The 21,261-nt window shown below is 33.2% G+C and overlaps 1 protein-coding gene, 1 long non-coding RNA gene and 1 pseudogene across 6 annotated transcripts in view; 1 reads left to right on the top strand and 2 right to left on the bottom strand.

The window, feature by feature from the left end:
* Window positions 1-13,825, bottom strand: part of LOC107028563 (L-arabinokinase-like) — a 15,791-nt gene extending 1,966 nt beyond the window's left edge. For 2 of the 3 annotated variants that reach the window (XM_027918942.1, XM_027918943.1), the window contains exons 1-25: window positions 13,523-13,697; window positions 12,707-12,814; window positions 12,541-12,609; window positions 12,328-12,411; window positions 11,771-11,847; window positions 11,331-11,397; window positions 11,092-11,149; window positions 10,936-11,003; window positions 10,780-10,842; window positions 9,775-9,828; window positions 9,591-9,693; window positions 9,391-9,500; window positions 9,115-9,291; window positions 8,816-8,988; window positions 8,556-8,724; window positions 6,963-7,046; window positions 6,140-6,265; window positions 5,649-5,779; window positions 5,489-5,570; window positions 4,549-4,636; window positions 3,145-3,188; window positions 2,949-3,044; window positions 2,792-2,868; window positions 1,353-1,550; window positions 709-874 (exon numbers count right to left, since the gene is read on the bottom strand). In XM_027918942.1, the coding sequence (XP_027774743.1) occupies window positions 709-874; window positions 1,353-1,550; window positions 2,792-2,868; window positions 2,949-3,044; window positions 3,145-3,188; window positions 4,549-4,636; window positions 5,489-5,570; window positions 5,649-5,779; window positions 6,140-6,265; window positions 6,963-7,046; window positions 8,556-8,724; window positions 8,816-8,988; window positions 9,115-9,291; window positions 9,391-9,500; window positions 9,591-9,693; window positions 9,775-9,828; window positions 10,780-10,842; window positions 10,936-11,003; window positions 11,092-11,149; window positions 11,331-11,397; window positions 11,771-11,847; window positions 12,328-12,411; window positions 12,541-12,609; window positions 12,707-12,814; window positions 13,523-13,621 (2,571 nt within the window). In that variant the 5' untranslated portion in view covers window positions 13,622-13,697. The other variant, XM_015229671.2, reaches the window with a different exon arrangement.
* A 3,845-nt stretch (window positions 13,826-17,670) lies between these two features.
* LOC114078388 overlaps window positions 17,671-21,261 on the top strand; it is a 38,569-nt gene continuing 34,978 nt past the window's right edge. Inside the window, exons 1-3 of one of the 3 annotated variants that reach the window (XR_003580081.1) lie at window positions 17,671-17,991; window positions 18,876-19,079; window positions 20,090-20,305. This is a non-coding gene — a long non-coding RNA (uncharacterized LOC114078388). Of the gene's footprint in view, window positions 17,992-18,875; window positions 19,155-20,089; window positions 20,306-21,261 lie in introns of those variants that run through there. The other 2 variants (XR_003580082.1, XR_003580080.1) reach the window with 2 other exon arrangements.
* Window positions 19,612-20,096, bottom strand: LOC114078387 (annotated as a pseudogene).

Below are 21,261 nucleotides of genomic sequence, written 5' to 3'. Positions count from 1 at the left end.
GTGGGGGGGGGGGGGTAATCATTAAACTTAGCAAACCCACAAGTGCTGATGAAGACTGTTCCTTGTGTTCTGGTCCTCACGTTGAAGCCACAAGCATTTGCACCTCGGTATCCAAGTATATCTTGTCTAGGGAGCCAGTTCTCCCTGTATAAGTTGTCTTCTTCCTTGTATGTTCTTCTAACAGATTTCCTGGCTCAGATTTCTCTAAAAAAAATCTAGTTTTGAAAGTCGTTTTAAATCTTCATTTCTTGGCCATAATGTAATCAGCTCTCCATCATATAACATTGGTGTCTAGCTTAGTTTGTTTATATTGTGTTTTGATTGCTTGTTTGTTGTAACTTATATCCTTTTCTTTAAGAAATAATGGGTGATCAAGGCTTTGCATTTCCTATTATGTTTCAGAGGTGCAGTAACACTGGCAAATTGTAATGAGACAAAAGTTCAAACCACTCAATTATTTCTTTCCCCTAAAGATATGAATCACCCAGACTCGGGACAATGTCCTCCTCCATCAACTATGGGTACAATATAAATTGGACATCATTTCCATAATCCGTAAAATCCTATGAACATCCAAAAACCAAGACACCATAGTCTAAAGACATTCAATAATACAAAAAATAAATAGTAAAACTGTAGATAGGATATAAAGAAGAAAAATTGCTTCAATTATGTCAATTACAAATTGGCCACTTCAAGAAAACTAACCTTCACACGGAAGTTCTCGTAAATAGGGTGTCTGGCAGCTGCTCTGACCCCATAATTACGTGTTTTGTCAATTGTCGTTACCGGATCACGGTGGTCAGTGTACTTCCCAATAAATGACTCACCAATTAAAGAATCAGGAAGCACCTTGGCATACATAGCCTCATATCTACAATAGCAATACCATTTATAAATTCTACAACCCAAGAGATCGATCGGAATGGAACAGCCAAAAACAAGCCAAGCATCCCCAAGACATGATACTCCTATTGTTATTTGTGTCAACAATTTATCTTTTTTTTTTTTCACCATACTTTAAGTATGGATGAAGTCATTGTGGAGGACAAGAAGAACATGTATTTTTTTTTGACCAAGAAAGGAATTTGAATGGGAGGAGAAAAGGAGTCATGTATGGTAAAAATTGGCCCAGGGTGTGTGGGTCATGATAGCACAATCTAAAAATTTGTTGACTGCTACAGATAAATAACATTTACGCAAAAAGAAGTGAAAACAGCCAATAGTGCAGAGGAAAACAGGAAAAAGAGGAGAGATCGCATGCAATGATTGAGAAAGAACTAATAACAATCAGAATGGAAATGAAAAATGCTCTCCTTATTCTTCTAGCACTACCAGTGTCATGATTTTACCTGTGCGGTGAAAGGTTGCACAAGTAATCTAATGAAGCTTCAGCTTCTAGTAATTCGACACCACCTTCCTCTGAATCATCAGGGTATCTGCCATTGGTTGACAAGGACTGTGACAATAGTTTTGACGCAATAGACTTGACGATCTCTCGGCCCATAAATGCACCAATCCTCACAGATCCATAATCTGCACCTCCAACACTGCACACACAGTGGTGGGTAAATCTTAAAACATGGATGGAGAAGGAGAATAGTGCATATTTATGTTTTGCACTTCAACAGAACATAAAATTAGTGACTGGTTTATGCTAAATATGTTAAATCAATGAAGCTTAAGAAAGAGCTAGTAACTAGTCTGCATTTTGGTATCGATGTTTTTTCCTGTAGCTATTCTTGAAGCAGTACAAATTTTCCTCAATCTTCACCATCGCATGAAGCCACAATGAAAATTTGTTTCTTTCTTAGGAATTTTATATTACATTAATGTGACTTGCATTTGCACTGAAATTCAATATTTCAAAAGCACCGCTAAAGATTTACAAGCTTTCCTGGAGCTGTGGCAGTTTGATGGTTCAATTTTATCAAATATTAAAAGAGATAACCAGAAAATAATGTACTGTGAGATTGAGAGGGTTGGTATCCTTCGAAGGAATGGAATATTTATCCACTCTTTTTGGAGGTGTCAGCACAAGCAGACCAGGTCAAATCGGCATAATACATAAATGTGCCCTTTAACTTGGCTTCGATTCACATTTATGCACTTCAACTTTGGGTGTGCATAAGTAGACACTTAAACTTGTATGAAGTTGAACAAATAGACAAACATGTCCTACATGTCATCCTACATGTCATTTTTTGTCCTACGTGGTGTCCTACGTGTATTGCGCTATGTAGGACTCATGTGTTTATTTATTTAAAAGTTGGATAGTTAAAGTGCCTGTTTGTGCATTATGAAAGTTTGAGGTCAAAGTTAAAATTTGAAGCCAAGATTAGGGTCCAATATATGTATTATGCCTTTATTTTTCTATTCTTTCTAGTATAGTTCTCATATCAGTTTCAATCCAGTGTATAGATCATCTTTTCCCTATTAATGTTTCAAAGATGCAGTACTTTCCTAATATTTCGATGACAAAGTTGGATTAACCGGCCTTTTACTTTCCAACTGATTGGGTTTTTGTTCTGGAACTTAAAGATGATTATCACTCAATCATGGAAGACATGAAGGGTTTTAACCAAATCAGATACAAAGAAACTGATATTGGGGAATTCGAAATTTCGACAATGAAGTTTAATGGAGCATGCATCTTTAGTGCAAGACAATACTGCCCGAGCTCAAAACAAATCAGTTTCTGTAAAAATTGCAAAGCATGTTAGCTAGACAAGCAGGGTTGTTTTTCTTCTGAAGAGGGTCAAAAAGGTACAGAAAATATTAAAACTGATACCTGTGCCTTATTCCTGAATCAATCCCCCATACTCTTATATGACCAGGAATATCCACTAGACCCAACACCTCGGCAGGCTGCAATAAATAGGGAACTAATCTTAGTCATTCAATAAACACCAATTCAGTATAATTTTGTCAATTTATTGGGTCAGTACCTGACAAATCATTGCTAGAAGTTTGTTGGCTTCACCGCATGCGGAAGTCATCTGATCCATTACACCACATGGCGCTCCAACTACATGATTTTCTACCTATCATCAAAAGACTGACAAATCAGGTACTGCACTACTAACGAACATCAAACAACTGGAAGATAAAAAATATCAATCGGAAGCTCTAGAGAAATAATACCTTTTGGCACAATAATGCCAGCTCCCTTGGGCTAATATTCAACCCTGGAGAGCAAGAAAACAAGATTATGGGGTAATATCAAGAGAGTGTTCAATTACTATGGATCAGTTGAACGGGGAGCTTACACATCGTCGGACCAAAGAAAACTTCAATATCTTCTTTTAGGAAACCTTACCGAAGGCATGCAAGGAGAAGAATAATATAACTAGTCACACCTTTCCCTAATGAGAGTAGTTCCCTGGTTATTTTGCTAGGGGTGGTCCAGGTATATATCCTTACCAAACTCATGATATTTTGTCATGAAAATAAGAAGGCAGTACCACATAAAAATCTTCAAGGGAAGGACAAGAATTAATTAAAACTTTCTTTTCCAGGTTGTTCAGATTTTCTTGACCACTTTCATGATTCTGTATGTTCCGCTTAACAATTGCTTAGTCTGTTCTTTATACTGCAACTCTAGCCATTAGGACCATTTTTATATTTGTAGTTACTTGAACTTTCTTTTCTCTTTGTTTCTCTTTCATGTTAACTTATATTGACAACCACACCATTGGCCAATATAAAATTGTAAGCTGATGATTTTTTTTTAATGAAGTTGTAAACTAATGAATATTTAAGTGAGAACCCTCATAAAGTTCCAGAAATATCTAAAAGGCTATGTCTACAGAATGACTATAAGGCAAATTAAAGAAACAAGGAATTAGTCACTCAGAATGAAGCATAAGAAAAGATAGTTTGAAGCAACATCATCAGCACAAGCATGCCACTAGAGCTGCAAGGGAAAAAAGGGTAGAAAGAAATGAGACATCTTAATGTACATGATGTTGTCTAACTATTTACAAGTAGCTATGTGAAGTGCATTGATTGCTCTTAACTTTTTAGAAGCATTCTATATGAACTAGATTTTTGCCCCTGAGGATGTCAACCAGGCTTCATGAATGTTTTCATCTTCACTCAAAAATCTATTAGCAGGCTGTCAGCAACAATGTGTATCACTTGACAATTAATCCTGTCTTTTTTATGATCCAGTTCTTGGCGATACAACTTTAGCTGCACTCGAAGTCGCTATGGCTATTTTACTAACATAGACAACCGTGAATGGTGTTTCATTAACATGAATGACTTTCTAGTCTTAGTTCGGTCGAGATGAAGTAACCTTTGTTCATGCCCGAGATGTTAACAAACTCCCCCCTCCCTGTTGTCAGTCCCTCCTATTTTACTGTCATTTCATATTGTGCACCTAAACCAAAGGGGGGATTAGACCGTCCATGTGTGTGCAGACACTCTTACCCAGTATAAGTTAGCAGTGCTATGGTCTACTTTACATGATTCTTCTCGACAAATTATTACATATTTCATTATAACATGTGCATAGTTAGAAAATCAAATGGAAAGAGTAACTACCATGAGAAGCAGCAATGGCAGACATGCTAGCAACCTCCACAGATGCAGAGGATGACACACCTTTTCCTTCTGGGACAGCAGAAGAGACCTGCAAGTTCATAAAGGAGCGTCATCATAGATTATTTAACTTTGCTTGCTCAATTGTGTAATTTGAGAACTTCAAACTTGATAATAGAAAGACACCAATTATTAAACCATAAATGTAAGAGATAATTTCAAAGACCTCCCCTCTGCTTTCACGTGTTCACGTCATAATACTAACCTCTCTTGTGGTTAATGATATTACACTCATCTCCCTTATTTAGATTTCCCTGTAAAGGTATGGGGTTATGTTCGTTAGAAAACCATATCTTTTGTAGGTTTACTTTTTTTGGTATACCCCTTGTATTTGTATAAGGGCCTTTGCCAAATTTTGAATGAAAGCTTTATTACGTCATCAAAAAAGGGTAGTCACCATTATCCGCGTAAAAATGAATGAAACAGAATAAAATACCTACATTGGTAGCTAAGCTAGTCTACCAACCTCTACACTGCCAAAGCTACTTTGCCGATGCAATGCTCATTGAGGCAACCACAATCAGAGGGTTTGACCGGTCAGAAGGAAATATTGTGTGTAACTGTGAGATCTATGGCATATGAGTGGATATTATGGCGTGGTATAATCATTAGGATGAAATTTATGTTCACATGAAATGAAGACTAGTGTATGTAAGCAGCTCATACTATCAGGATGTTAAGGAGATGTTACCTATTGTAAACTAACAGTACGCTACATTAAAAGGAATACATGGAGTAAACCAAGGCACTAGATTGTATCACCGTTGAATGGCAGTGCATAGAAGAGAAATATAGAACCATGCCTGTAGTCAGATATTCAAGTAATAGATATATAGACAGAATAGAAGAAAATGAAGGCAGTGAGTAATGGAGTTGGACTGACCAGCAAACTGATACTATTCTCAAAGCGTATGCCAAGCTCCTTCATCAAAACTAGAACTGTGCCAGCAACATATGCAGCCCATCTAATATTGGCTGAAGTTAGTATAACATGAAGATAGACATTCAAGTAGGGAAAATGTAGAATGGGAGAATGATAGAACCTTTGGGAAGGATCTCGGGCAAAATACTGCCTTGCTTTCTCATAAGTTATGGGTTCATCCCCTTCCAGGAAGTCGGATAAGTCCATGTCAAATGTTGGACCACGGTTGCTCAGTTCTGAGCCATATGACACCTATTGTGGCGCAAATTGGTAAAGCTTCAAGAGAATGGTAATGATTCCAGTCAAAACAGCTAGACTATTTCAATTGTTCAGATTTCTCATACTGAGAACTTGAAACAGCTAGTTTGCTACCCATTCCCACATCAAAACAGACCAAAACAATCACTTCTGAAGAATCTGTACCACATTTCAAAAAGAGAGCTGCAATTTCTTCATGTATTGTGAGAGATTCTAGTACACCCAAAAGTTGCGCATACGACTTGGTCCCTTTAATTGAAGTTAAAATAGACGAGAACAGCTAACTGTTTCGAGTAACCATATTCAACACTAATCATATACTTTAAATAAGTAACTACAGTGAGAAATTCATACAATTTGAAGCACAGGGGTGGGTCCTTGTCCTTTGTCCTGCTGCCGAGCCAGAGCATGTTTCCATAGCCTCTGTTTGCTGGGGTGAATCTTTTGAACAGCAACATGACAGGCTTCTCTAATTGGCATCTGCAGCAACAATATTAAGTGAACAACAAAAACATTAGTTTTTAAACTTCACCGAACTTCCCTTAACAATTCAAGTCTTTTCAAGAAGCACACATGCTAAGTAAAAGCAAATAACAAACCTTCAATAAGTATGCATATGAAAGACAATAACGAGATAACATTAACAACAGGTAGGTAAACAAAGAAAATTGGAGTGTCCCAGTTGTGGAGTAACAAGGTCAAAGAAGTCAAGAAATTGAGAATTAATATGTACAATTAACATGTTTGTATAACGATAACAGCCACATGCATAGTGAATAGACAGCAGTGGACTATTCTGGCATGTGTTTATGCAAGGAAATTATAAAATGCTATGTAAGACCAAAAAGGAGAAAGTAATGAAACTGAAATAAAATGTCCTACTACTTCAAATGGAGCAACAAAGCAACTAACATTTAGAAGGTTGGTTTAAACTATATTCAAAATGCAAAATGGGTGTTCAGAGGGCAACTAAGTGGTCAATGAAATAGCAACCATATACAAATTCAAAGCTGAATTAGACAACAATATGCCGCCCATTTCTGAGACCATGCTTTAGATAGAGAAGATAAGAACTAGAACCTATCCATAAGACAAGTTTGGATGTATTGAGACCACACTTGGTCTAACAAACAAGAATAGGCATCACACAAAGAATTAAAAGAAGTTAATAGGATACCTGTAAAACAAGACTTCCAGAATAGTCAGCAATTCCACCCATCACATCTAGCCTTCCAGGTGCTCTTGCCACAAAAATGTCTTCCTATATACAGAAAGTCTAGGTGAGTAAGCCAGGTATGATAGAAATCTTCAACAAGATTAGGAAAAGCCACCTTTAAATATTAAAAAGAAACCAAGGGAAGTCACCTTAGATTAAGAAGAAACTAAGGGTACAATGACTGTAGTATTTCAAATTCAGAAGGAAACACTCTACATCATGGACATGCTTAGTGTTCACAAGAAGATTCTTTCTCCCCATAAATAGGTTTTAAGACAAACTTTGAGATTCTAGAGATGAAGCAACTTTAGTGGACCAAGGATGCATCAAAATAAAAGGAATATGATAATGACAGCACAATGATTACATTAGCTTATTCATTCTCCAAAATAACGGGAATGAAACACTGATACCTAAATTAAAATTGTTTTCAACTTCCTGATGTAGCTAAAAAGGATTGTACTATCATTATCTTTCTGTTGATAGAGTCTTTTCTATCAAAAAAGACCATCTTATCTTTTAGTTAAAGATAAAATCTACTAGTACTATCTGTTTGTTAAAGGCGAAGTTTTACTACTTCCATGAATTCTAAGTCCCTTTTGTTGCTACATCAACCTTGGTATAAGAACCCAAGTTCTAATTCATCACGCAGCTGTATTCTTAAGTACCTCCCATTTACTGTTCTTGCCACTGGTTGCCTAATATTTTCTGGCTCTGGTTGGTAGTCTGAAAAGGTCCTTATCCAACTGGTGCAAATAGACCATTATATGATGATATGTCGATCAGCAATGATGAGATTCATATTAGTAATATAGATCTTTTTTAACAAATAACAACAACAATAATAATAATAATAATAACAATAATAATAATAATAATATATCTTTCAAGAGTATTGGATCAATTGATTTGTTATTGCAATTTCTATCCCTCTTTAACACCGTTCTTCCACCTCCCCTCTCCTATATTTCCCTTTATTTCTCTCCAATTCTTCTCTCTTAGTAGTTGTCTCTCTCTCATTCTCGTCCTTTCAAATATCTTGTTTCTCTTTTTCCTCTCTCTCCCTCTATTCTATTTGTTTATCCCTTTTCTCATTTCTCCTTCTTTACTTCCCCCTTTGGTGCTACATTATTTCCATTTTGAGGTGAGTTTAAGTTATATACACTGTTAAGACTGTAAAAATTATCTACAGGTAAGCCTCTTAGAATGTGGGATTTGAAATCTTGAAAGCAAGACAGCTTACCTGGTACAACAAGAAAAGATCACTCATTATTGTAAAATTCATTATATTGATGGTGTAACTTAAACTCTTTTAGGTATTGATAGGTGCAGCAGATTTAATGGAAGTGAGGATGAGGAGCTGGGGTGACAAGTTGCAGGGATAGTCAAACAACAACAAACCCCAATGTAATCCCGCAAGTGGGGTCTGGGGAGGATGGTGTGTGAGCAGACCTTGCCCCTACCTTATGAAGGTAGAGAAGCTGGGGTGACAAGTTGCAGGGTTAGTCAACCAAATAAAATCACATAAGAGAGTTTGGCATGAAATGAAAAGACCTCCCAATTGAAGAGACCAGCAGCAGCTTTCTGCTCCCTAATGGTGTGCTTTCCTGTTTTTGTTGGGGAATCTACCAATGCATCCAGTCCTGCCAAGCTCTTCAAGAAACTCAAGGTATCTGACAGACCAAGAAAGTCTCCATGGAGAATCTCAAAGTCTTGATAAAACCTAAGAGAAGAAAATCATAAACATTAACCACTATAAACACTCGGAATTTATTCTGTTAAATGCTGAACAAATGGGATGTAAGAAGAATTACGAGTCTGCTAGAGATTTGTTTTCAGCTGTTACAGCAGAAGGTGATCCTGTACGAAGACCAAGTTCACTTTCTGCATTTGCATACCAATCTGGAATACAGAGATCTCTTCCGGGAACTCTTTGCAACTGATATCCAAGAACTATGGCATCACGCAGTCTCCTTGGCCCACTCAGCTAAAAGTCATATAATAGCAAATCTTAGTATATAACTGGGTACAAATTTATTAGTTTAGGTCATGGATAATTCTTAATCAAAATAGACAAGATGAGGAATAATTTTTTTTGTGAATACAACTCTACCTTGTCTAGTGTATAATTTTTACCATAAGCTGTATCCTGTAAAATGCGAGCTGCAACTTCACCACCATTAATTCCTCCTTCATAGCATGGATTCAGAGTCATTGCACGTTCAAGGTAAGGTCTCCAATGTCCAGTAAGCAAATCCCTTCTGATCATCTCAACACCACCTTGATAGTACTAATTAAAATTGTAGGCTTTAATTACAGTATCTTTACCAAAATTTGAGGTAATAAAGAAACATATCCATAGAAAGAAGCTTGTGCTAATATACTCTACCTCAAGCATATTTCTGAGAAACGGTTCTTCATTAAAATAGTCTCTACGGACAAATACAAATGGTAACTTGTAGGCCAGGGCCTCACTGACGGTACCATATCCAATTTTTCCTGGAACAGAAGAATATTCAGAAGGTTTTAGCTTTATTGGAACAGCTTAATTTTCTGCCGAGCATTTCAGTGATGCAACATGCAACTAACCTAGCATGCAGTCTGATGCTGCCATTAGATCCGGGGTATATGCATCTTTTGCAAGCTTTAAAAAATTTGGAGGTAGCTTCTCGCTCTCAGAGGCACCACAAACCTGAATACAGACAGGAAAGATGTCAAATTTAATCGTATATGGAAATAATACACGTGCTTAAAAGTTCAAGAGATCATATACCAGACACAACCAACCAGTTGGCAAGTATTCCTCCTTCAACTTCCAACCTGCAGGCTGCAAATGAAATAGGAGCATTATTCTAGTACTGATGTGTTAATTATAGGGTATTTCTATCAGTGAGAAGAAGATGCGTAAGACAATATTGGAATGACAAAATAGATATACCCTCTCTCCTAGATGTTTTTTCTTTCACTCACATTTTTGAGATGCCGAAAATAAGATCTCGTTTACTCCAAAACTACCCCTTTATCGTGAATGGTAACGAACTGAAAAACAATGTAGAAAACAACCTTTCCCAATTTATACAACACTCTTCCTGTTTTGGGATATATCTCAAGTTATCAGATATCATTGCATTAATTATATCATTTTATACAACTTTCACAATAAATCAAGTACAATTAACTAACCAGATTAATAATTAATGTTATTAACTTTTTAGCGATAGTTGTAACATTTTCTTCCACTACTGCTTCTAATACTCTAGTCAAACTAATCTCTAAAACTAGTCAAACATAAAATGGGAAAGAGGGAGTATGTTTCATTCACAAGTTATTATTAAGTTCTCTGTCAACCTGAAAATGTTTTAGGATAATCTTGTTATTGACAACTCTACTTGTTGTATGTGTTTTTTTTTGTGTGGGGAACGGGTATAATGGCACTATTGATAAACTACTCTTTGTTTGCCTCCTACCAATCAAACTATATAACTAAATTTTGAAATTAGCAAAAATATCGATTACTATAAAGCAGCAAGACCACGGCCTGAACCAATTATGGTTGAACCACTCGTCAATATCAAAATTTAAATTAAATACGAGAGTCCAACTGATTAAGGAAAAACAAACAAGAACATGATGATAAGCAATCTTGGCAAATTATCGAGGAGAAAGGGGAAACAAAGCTAGCAACTAAATTCAGTCTGCAGCCAATGTTTCTAGACAATTTTTAAATGCTGTTGACGTATTTACTAGATGACCTAGTCAAAGAGATCTGTAGACTCACCTGTCCACCAAAATTCAGGATAACAACATTTACATCTTCCCCAATTCCAAGTTCTTTCCGCACCTGCAATAGTGACAATGAACTAATGTCTTTAGATACATATTCTTCTAATTATTCTAGCTCTTTCAAATAAAGACGAACATTGTGTTATCTGACCTCTTTACGAGACTTGTGCAATCTCCTTACAACCAATGGCACGTCAATTATATCACGAAAAGCAGGCACTGCAGTAATTAAGCAATTGACCTATTGTTGATGAAGAACAAGAAATACAAATAAAACAACATTTTCGTACACAGCACACCGACATACTTGGACAGTATCCTGGCAGTCGAATAAGAAATTCACAATGAGAATAGTCCTCTGCAATCTGCATTAGACACAAAGCCACCAAAAAGAAGAGAGATCAAAATTTTGGAAAATATAATTGAACTGAAACAAACTGTAGGTAAGACTTTGGACAAGGTTCACATCTCACAATAAATCAGCAAACATGTTATCAAGCTAAAAATTGAACATTAGCAGGATATGGCTAAGCTCAAGGATCTCACCTGCCACACGATTGATCTATGATGGTTTCCAGCTGCCATTACATATTCTGCATAGATGAAGTCCCAGCTACACAGGAAAAATATTGGCAGGTATATAAGGGATATTTTTTTAACCTTGATCTACTGACGAATAAAATGACAACCAACAAAAGGACATAGTCCATTGATCACCAGGAATCATCACAAATAATAGTATCATGTTTTGCAACAGTGTACAGAGATTAATCAAAAATATATAAAATAGTTTTCAGGACTTGAAAAGGATCAGAAGTATAATCTGGGTGTCAGATTCTAAACCTCAAATCAAAAAAGCATGCGGCGTATTTCACTGGAGCTTTATTTACCTGAACATTTGTTGTATCATTATACACACTCTAATTTCACCCAAATAATAGATGACAAAGAAGATATGAAGTAAAAACGGAGTTAGTCGTGAAAACCTGAAGTTGGTGATACAAACAGATGGAATTCCAGCATCAGCTGCAGCCCTGCAAGCAACTGGAACAACATCTGATACCTGTTTCCAGAATACATAGACATAAACATCATATAGTTCCTCCAATCCCTTGGGCAGGCATAACGAGAAAAGGCACTTTTTAGAAATCAGAGAAAAAAATTTCCTTTCTTAATAATTGCTGGCTTGGCTATGAACAAACAGATCATATTGGTAATACGGACAGCAGTGGACAAAAATATAGTGCTAAGACACGGTCATATATTTCCTAAGCCAAGCTTCCGAAAGAAAGAAATGATAACTTCCTACTTATTTATTCTACAAAGAGCGATGATGTCACAAAAGTAGTCATTAGACAAAGTCGTTATGACCTAACCTAAGCTTCCGAAAGAAAAGAATACCTTTTAACATTCTTATTCTATTCAGTCTTACTTTCCCATATCTATTTAACACCAGTGACTAGTAAAACTTATTGAATTAAAAGAAGGCCAGAAAAGTACTTTTAATTTGTCATTAATGAAAAAAGAGAAGCAATTCTTTTACCACAAAATCTGCCTTGATGGATTTCAGCCACTCCACTTCTGTTGCCAAAATAGATGCACGTGGTACAACAGCAGTCTCAGAATACTGAAGCAACAAAGTTGCACATATAACGATTAAACCAGTCAAGCATAATATCTTATCTAGCAATATAACAAAGAAAAATTACAATGGAATTATATACTTCGCAAAAAGGGCCTAAGGTAGCGAGTATACCTTCTCTAGTGAGGCAAGACGATCCACTGTCAATGCATCAGCTTGAACTGCTCCACAATCTAACAATACCTGCAAAGTGTTACATAATGTTAAAAAATAGTAAAAAGAACTCATTAAAGAAGCAAATTAGGAATTCTTCAGCGAGGGAGCATGAAAATCAACAGACCTTGCGAAGAAATAGTCTAGGAGATTGTATCTCGGATGTAAAGACAAAGGCAGGTGCACCAGTGACGACATGAACATCATGCCCAGCTAGGATGAGATTTCTAGCGACCTAAGCAGCAGAAAAATCACATTCGTTGGGGCAGAAATAATTTCCATAATGCAAGACAATAAATCAAGATTTAAACCACAAGCTGACAAGCAGGACAACTGTATGATCTTCTGATGCATCAACAGTTTGCAGAAATACACTATGCAATGATCAGACTTGAAGGACCATGATGTATATAGAACATCACAACCATAGGAACAGCGGTCTACAATATCAATTTACTTAGGATAAGTAGGTTTCTGCACTTTAACAGTGCCCTTAATTGTATAAAAATTGTTTCTCTTAACTAAACAATTCCACCATTACTCATTTCCCATATTCTGATAACTTCTCTAATTAGCCCATTGAAGTTTAAATACCCTGAAATATACATATTTCTTAGGCTTTTTGCTAACACTTCCACGAAATAGTCAAATGAGAGTCACCTTCCTAACTCATCAACTAAGTAGATAATCGAAGTAATGAAATCATGAGCAAAATGATTCTATCTTGGGTCCCAATATCATAAAGAACTCCAATTATGCCCCTTGATCAGAAAAAAAATGCAACTTTAACCAAAATTCATTATCAGAGAAAGCAACAAGATGAAGAACAACCCAATTCATCAATTAGATAACCGTTTCAGAAAAACAAAGAAAAGGGTATTATCAAGATCACATTTTTACACTACAAAGATAGATAATAAGAAAAAAAGAAAGACAAAGGTACCTCAACAACTCGAGTGGCATGTCCAAAGCCATGCCCAGTAACGTAATAAGCAAATACAAGAGGGCGTTTCTTAGACTCCTCAACACTTGCAGTTCCCATTTCTTGATTTCTCTGCAAAATAAAAAAATGTTAATCTTTTTACTCTTCAAATTCTTAAACCCCAGAAATGAAGAAAGATTACGTGTTGGGGTTTGTGTAATTGGTGAAAATTGACATCAGCTGACGATCTCAGCCTTATCGTGTCTGTTATTATGACTCATCAAATCTGTTAAATGAACTGCAAATATTATGGGATTCGTTTGGTATATTCTTTTCGTTCCATATTAGTTAAAATAATTATTTCATATCAATTTTATTAAATCAATTGTTAAGAAATTAAAAAAAAAATTAAGTTACGTGAAACAAATAAAAATGTCTTTTTTGACTGAAAAATGGAATTAATAATTTTGATAGTTACTCAACTATTTATTATTTTAATAAAAAATCACTTAACTTTATTTTTAATTCAAAAGTCACTCAAATTACGATTTCTTTGCATAAAAAGTCAACCTATATAATTGTTTTTTCGTTAAATTTATTGATATGAAATTTTAATTTTTAACCAAAATTTTAAGAACAAAATATATATCCATTTAAACGATATAATGATCCGCCCCATTTAACCCATCCGCTACGAATATAATATTGAACTTTCTATTTTACCATTAATTCCTTGAATCATTCTTCCTTGTCTCCCTATTCTTTTTCGTCAATATTTTGGTTCAAAAATGTTTATATAGTTACAAAATGGATCAAAAATGTCATTTTATAAATAAATACATTATTTTTGTCTTCTTAAACACATCTTTTTCGTAATTAAAATGTTTAAAGAACACTATTGTTTTCTCTCTTCTAAAACCATTTCAACAAATAAAAGTGTAGGAAATATTTTTTTTCCTTCTTAATCTAATTTTATTAATTAAAATGGAATAACTTCATGCACCGTTTCTTCAAATAATATCTGTCATATATATAAAACAAAGTGTATCCATCATTGATTTATATTTATATGACGATAAAATAAGAAGTATTTTTATTTTTATTTTTATTCTTAATTTATATTTCACATAGTTTAAGAATATTTTGAACCAATGTATTAACAATAAAAATATTTTTGAGTCAAATTATAAACTGTGATATTTTTGTTTCTATAGTTAAATAATATTTTGACCCCTTTTCTTAAATAAAAGATACAATTAATTAATTTTTCTTATAATTTTTATTTTTAAAAGTGCTAATATTTATTTATAAAATCCTCAAAAGTTTTTAAAAATAAATTAATAAAATTTAATTTTCTATTTAACGGAAGACAAGTGAGTCTTAATAACATAAGCGAGAATGCCGAGGTCTTGTCAAAGCCTCTTCATTCATTTAATCATTGTTCAGCGCTTTCTCTCGCATGCCTCTGTGGTCAATGGGAGCAGCAAAAGATCAAAAACCCCACACCACTGGGCTCAAGTCGAGGAGCGGAAAGCCACTTGATTGTAAAGAGAGGAATATCAGTTTTTAATTTCTTAGATATTATGTAAGATGAAAAATATATCAACTGAAGAAGAGTATTTCATATGTCGTAATTTATATGAAACCTTTTATGATTTGAGAGTCAAATAATTTAAATTTGACTGAAAATTTGCGCATACAATTTTTAATTTTTTTGAAATGAAATTTATATATTTATAAATTATGTAAAAAGTACTATAAATCACAATAATTAATAATTTAAAATACTTAAAAAATCTATAAAAATGTACAATTAAAAATAAATTTATTTGACTCTTAAAATTTGAAAGGTAACATAAAATGAGACGAAGATAATATATCAAAAAGGAAAAGTTCAATACATTTAATTTGGGGGAAAGAATCATATAATGATACTGCTTGGATTCCATTATTTTATTTTAAAATAAAAAATAGTTTAACTAACTTTTTTTTTTATATAGTCATGTTTTCTAGTGAACATGATTATATAATCATGTTATTCAACTAAATTATAAAAAAAAATTATCTTTTTGTTATCTTGTACCTTTATTTTTTCCTAACATATATCCCATATTTTTATGAAGCATTTTTAGCCCTTACCTTTTGAATTAGGGAGGATTACTTAACTTCGTTTTGTTAGTTATTATTATATTAAATTATGCTGTTAGATAAAATATAATATTAGTGTAATTTAAATTTTAGGAAAAATGTGTACGTATCCGTTTAATTTATATTCGAAATTTTAGAGATACATTTATATTATACTAAGGACCTATTAACCCTGAATTTATTTTATACGTAATTTTCTATTTCATTTCAACCTACGTGACATTAACTTAAAAAAAAGTCAACTAACGTTGAGCTCACAAGATAGTGTCACTAGGCCGAAAAGAGATAGAAAATTATTAATAAATTAAGTTCAGGAACGTAATAAGACCTTAATATAATATAAGTGTTTTCTTGAAATTTCGAACATAGACTGAGGGGATATTTGTGCATTATCCCTAAATTTTATTGTATAAAGGATTAAATTATATCGTTAAATATTGATAAAAAACTTATTTTATATATCAATTTAGTGTTGTTGTGTTTTATTTTATTTTATTTTTTATTTGTTTATTATTTAATAATCTTTTTTAGCTTTTAGTTTATGATAGTGCTGATTCGTACTTTACTTTTTTATATTTTAATTCTCTAAATTTAGTGATGTGACATTATATAATGAATACAATTATCAAATAATATAGCACAATATAACATAAAATATTGTATGCATTGTGATTTTTGTTCACATATCCAATTGGAAAACGTGCCAAAGTGATTTAGGTGCATTTGGTTTATTTAGCTTGATTTGGTTACACGTATTTATAGCAATTAATCCGTTCTATATATTAATCAACCATAAGTAGTTGGGCGTTAGGAAATATTATTAAATTTTGATTCCTTTGCCTTAATTAAATACTAGTAGTTTCTTTCTCCGTTCACAATTAAGTGTAATAGTTTTTTTTTTATAGAGTTAAATTAGAAGAACTTCATCAATATTTTATAATGTATACTTTAGTTATATCGATATGTAAAATTTTATAATTTATAGTATTTTTCATATAATTTTTGAATATCATTTTCTTTATACAAAAAATATCAAATTAACATAAATTAATTTAATTTTAAAAATTAAACAAATTGACTTTCTAAAAGCACACATAACAAACAAAAGTGAATAAAAAATTTATTTATTTAAAAATGTACGATAATTAAAAAGAGAAGACTCTCCTAATCCCTCTTTAAGGGGAAAGAAGAAAATTGAAAAGTCAACTAATTTATACTTTTCCTCCAGAATTGTTTCTCATGTTGCGCTTATCGAAAGTTAATTTGACTAATTTTCAAAGGTACATTAAATTATATTAATTCGATATTTAAAAAAAAAATATTCTAAAACTATATGAAAAATACTATAAATTACAATTTTTTGCATATTAATATGATGAGAAATACATTTTAAAATGTTAGTTAAAGTTTTTATAATTTGACTTTAAAAATAGAAATCATGATAAATAATACCGGACCGGAGGGAGTAGTGTTTTTCACACTTCATCCTATAGAAGGAAATTTATTGGTGATTAAAATTTTGTGTTAAAGTAATTATTCTATCCTATACACGCTTAAGTACACATGTTGCACCTTATTACTAATTAATATTAGCTAGTGAAACATAATCAGAATTACTTTAATTTTATTGCACTTAATACCTAAATAATTTTATGTTCATTAGTGTAGTTAATAATGTTATTTTGTACTAGTTTAGATATATTTATCTCTTCCCAATTGTATTTTTCCCGAGATGAAAAAAAGACAAATTATAGTTTTCGTCCAAATAATAAAAATATTCTTAATTTTATAATTTTTATGAATTATAAATAATTAATAAGCACGATATAAAAGTAGAAAACTTGATGATTTTCCATTTTATCCATGAGAATTGAGATGTATAATTTTCACTTTTATCCATTTTTGACTTTATTATTTCACAATTTATAATAAAGGACAGAAAAACTATTAACTAAAAACTTGAAGGACAATAATAACTCTAATAAGTGGCAATATTGTAGTATTTTGAGGGTTAAAATACTACACATTTTTTTTCCATTTCAAAGGCGTTTTTGGTCTGGAATGGATTTCTTTAGGAATATGTGGTTATGGTTGGTTTTCTTTCCATTTCAAAATGTGTTTTTGGTCTGGAATGGATTTCTTTAGGAATTTAATACAAACTTGCAAATATAAAAGTCATACAACGGCTCTTTTGTCCACAAATCTTCCACTGAAATTAATACAAACTTTCTTTCTCTTCTCTTCTTCGCTACCATTGTAGCACTGAAATTAGGCGATGAAGATGGGTTTTGATTTCTCAATTATCGGCAAATGAGTAGTGGAGACATTGCTATGTTTATCAGGTATTTTTTTCCCATTTTCGTTTGAATTAGGGTTGGGGGTTTAGTCGATTTTGATTGAATAGTTTTCATGTCAACTCGTTGTAAGATTGGGGAATTTGGTATATCAGTCATGGGTTAGCAACGAAACATATGATTATGCTTTTCTTCAAACCCTATTGTGTATTGATGAATTTTAGTGAGATGACTTTGGATCTTCATCATTCATTTTCTTTCTTGTTTCTGTGTTATTTTTGCTGTATTTATCTATTTTCTTTTTGATAATTATTCTATCCTCATAATTGCCCAAATGATTTTTACCTCTTCAATATGGATTTCCAATCTCTGTGACTCTGAAAAAAATAGCAGCTTCATAGAGGCGGGCAGAGGTTTTGAAAATTGATATTAATATTCCGTTGAATAGAGAGTATTTGGAGTGGATGTCCTGTTTCTTTTAATTTTTGATCTAATGCTCAGTGTTTCATTATTTCATTTGAGTTTAGTTTGTTCAAAATAGGATGACTAATCTAGAAATTGTTTATGTTTATCTTTAAGTGTCTTCAATATTATAGGTATTACCTTGTCTCTTAAACGATTGTATTTGTATTTAGTGTATCATTCATGATCTTGGTTTAGTTCTCTCTTTAAATACCCTATTTCTGTTCTAAATCAGTCCATCTTTAAGTGTGTTCACTGTTAGTGTTGTTCACCGCATCAGTGATTCTCTGTGACTCTGAAAAAAATAGCAGCTTCATAGAGGCAGAGGTTTTGAAAATTGATATTAATATTCCGTTGAATATGGGGGCTAGATTTTCGAAGTGGAGCGAAAATTTGCGTTTGGTTCAATTATGAAAGTATTCGACCTAATTCCCCCTATAAATACCCTTGTCATCTTCACTGTGAAATAGGGATTTGAACCATCGAAAAAGACAGAATTCTTCATCGAGAAATAGGGGTGTTGAAGAGCATTTCAAGTTTAAGAATTTTTTAGAGGAAAACACCCTCTGCTTTTGATGTTTCCGAGCCGTTGGCACATCGTAGTTCGTCGGAGCTGATGTTCTTTTGGTGAGAAGTCTTCAAGCTGGTTGTTTCGGTTTGCTGCACAAAAAGAGGTAAATCCCTTCTTTCTTCAGTATTTCGATATATAAATATGTAGCACTTTGTTTAAAAGTTCTGTTTTTTTATTAGATGCGGCTGTTCTTCCTTATGTCTCAACCATTCACCAAAGTCTGTCTATTTTATTATTATTACCTTCTAGAGTCAACATTTCATCCACAATATATATTGCTATATCTACAAGATCATTTTGTGACTAGCTTAGTTATACAAGACTCATGAATCGTTTCATCAATTTTACATTATATATATTAAGGAAATGTCTAGAATTTAAGACGTATGCGCCTAGTTAGGAAAGGGGAGGACAGAACATGTAGCTCAGGGGGACAGGGGCTTCTAAATGGGCATTTACTCAAATCTCTAACAGGGAGTAGAACTTCTTAATATCCCGTGTGCTCTGACCTCTATCCATTTGATTAAGGTGTTACTTTATTGAGGGAGACGAAAAAACATGAGGTTGAGTAATAAAATACGTCCACGAGGGAATGCAACAATGACTCACATTGTTACTACTCTTGTTTGCCAGTATGTAGGTTTATGGTTAAAAGAAATTAAGCTTGGAAGCAATCGTCAAATTTTCAAACAAAATGGTGTTAATGGAGGGGATGTCCTGTTTCTTTTAATTTTTGATCTAATGCTCAGTGTTTCATTATTTCATTTGAGTTTAGTTTGTTTAAAATAGAATGATTAATCTAGAAACTGTTTTTGTTTATCTTTAAGTGTCTTCACTATTATAGGCATTACCTTGTCTCTTAATGCGTAGATTGTTCTTAGCGTGCTGATTTATGGCTCTAATTGTGTAATTCCACCTACAAACTCCTTGATCTTTTAGTGCCTCTACTACACCCAAACTCACTGCTTGTAACCCATGCTCTGCTTGTTGAACTCATTTTCTAAACTTTGATTCTTCAGAACTCTTGGATATTTATATTTGTGACAAGGTTTAATTTCTTGCTGAAATACTGGGTTTGAACTATCTATCTCTGTATGCCATGTATATATATAGTGAGCTGGTTGGAAGAAATAAAAAAAACTAGAGGAGGTTTTTGGAGCATGGTTTTCTGGGATTGTAAGTACATTTCTGCCCTTGGGTATTATCTCTTAATGATCAGTTTTGAGGAGGGTATAATTGGTATTTTTAATTATTATATAGTGTATAAATTATTTTCATCATCACAATTATGTGGTGGGGTGGGCAAGAAAAGAGCACAAAGAATTTGTAGCTTCTTGTTTGATATAGCTGCAAGATTGGGGACACGTAGAGTGACTTGTGGTAATGTGTCTAATGCAAATAATAATAATAATAATAATAAGCAGATGAAAATTGGCACATGTTTGGCTTGGATTAAAGAAAATCCAGTTGCGCCAAAACCATGGGAAAATATCTTGAAAATGAAACCACCGAAATATTTGAAGTTACGTTAACTGCAAAAAAAATCGTACCATTGGCAAGTACTGTCGTTGCTTCTATGACACAGTAACTATTATACTCCATATAAAGCAAATAATAAAAAGGAATATAATGTTTGACTATGCTTAAATGATTGGTTTTATCAAATATCTGAACCAACACATGTAGTAAAATTAACATCCCATTGGAGAAACTAGACAAGTGGGCTACCGGAGGCAGTTAAAAAAATAGAAATACGAAATAGTTGAAGGAATTTGATATTTATTATATATATTTAAAAATTATTTTAATTAGATCCGAGTTATTGATTTATATCAATATGAAATAGTGTTATATTTTTAAATCTAAAAATTTCAAAATGTCACTTTGAAAATTTATAGTCAAATGGTCAAAATACTTATTTATGATCCTTTTTGAGAATACCGATCGATGCGTGCAATTTGTGTTCACACAATTTATACTTAAGATCTTTTAAGATGTGTTCTTCCTTCCATTTTGAAATTTTACTTCTATTGAATATAAAAGACTATATACACTGTTATACAGTGTTACTCATTCTCTCTCAATAGTTGGATTTTATTTAGTTATTTTTGTTCTGGTTAATTCTAACTTTGAATACTTAGATTAATTTAATTAAATGAAAAACTCCAGGCTCGGAATAGTTTACTGAAATTTTTTGGTATATGAATTTTGTTTTGAGGAACTTTTTTTAAGGGCGAGGCGGGGGACCACAAGGCACGGTGCCTCGAGGTCCCGGGGAGGGGGGG

Source organism: Solanum pennellii, chromosome 8, assembly GCF_001406875.1.
Source record: "Solanum pennellii chromosome 8, SPENNV200".
Taxonomy (NCBI): Eukaryota; Viridiplantae; Streptophyta; class Magnoliopsida; order Solanales; family Solanaceae; genus Solanum; species Solanum pennellii.
The sequence above is the reverse complement of the archived record's forward strand: the minus strand, read 5'-3'. Positions and strand labels throughout refer to the sequence as shown.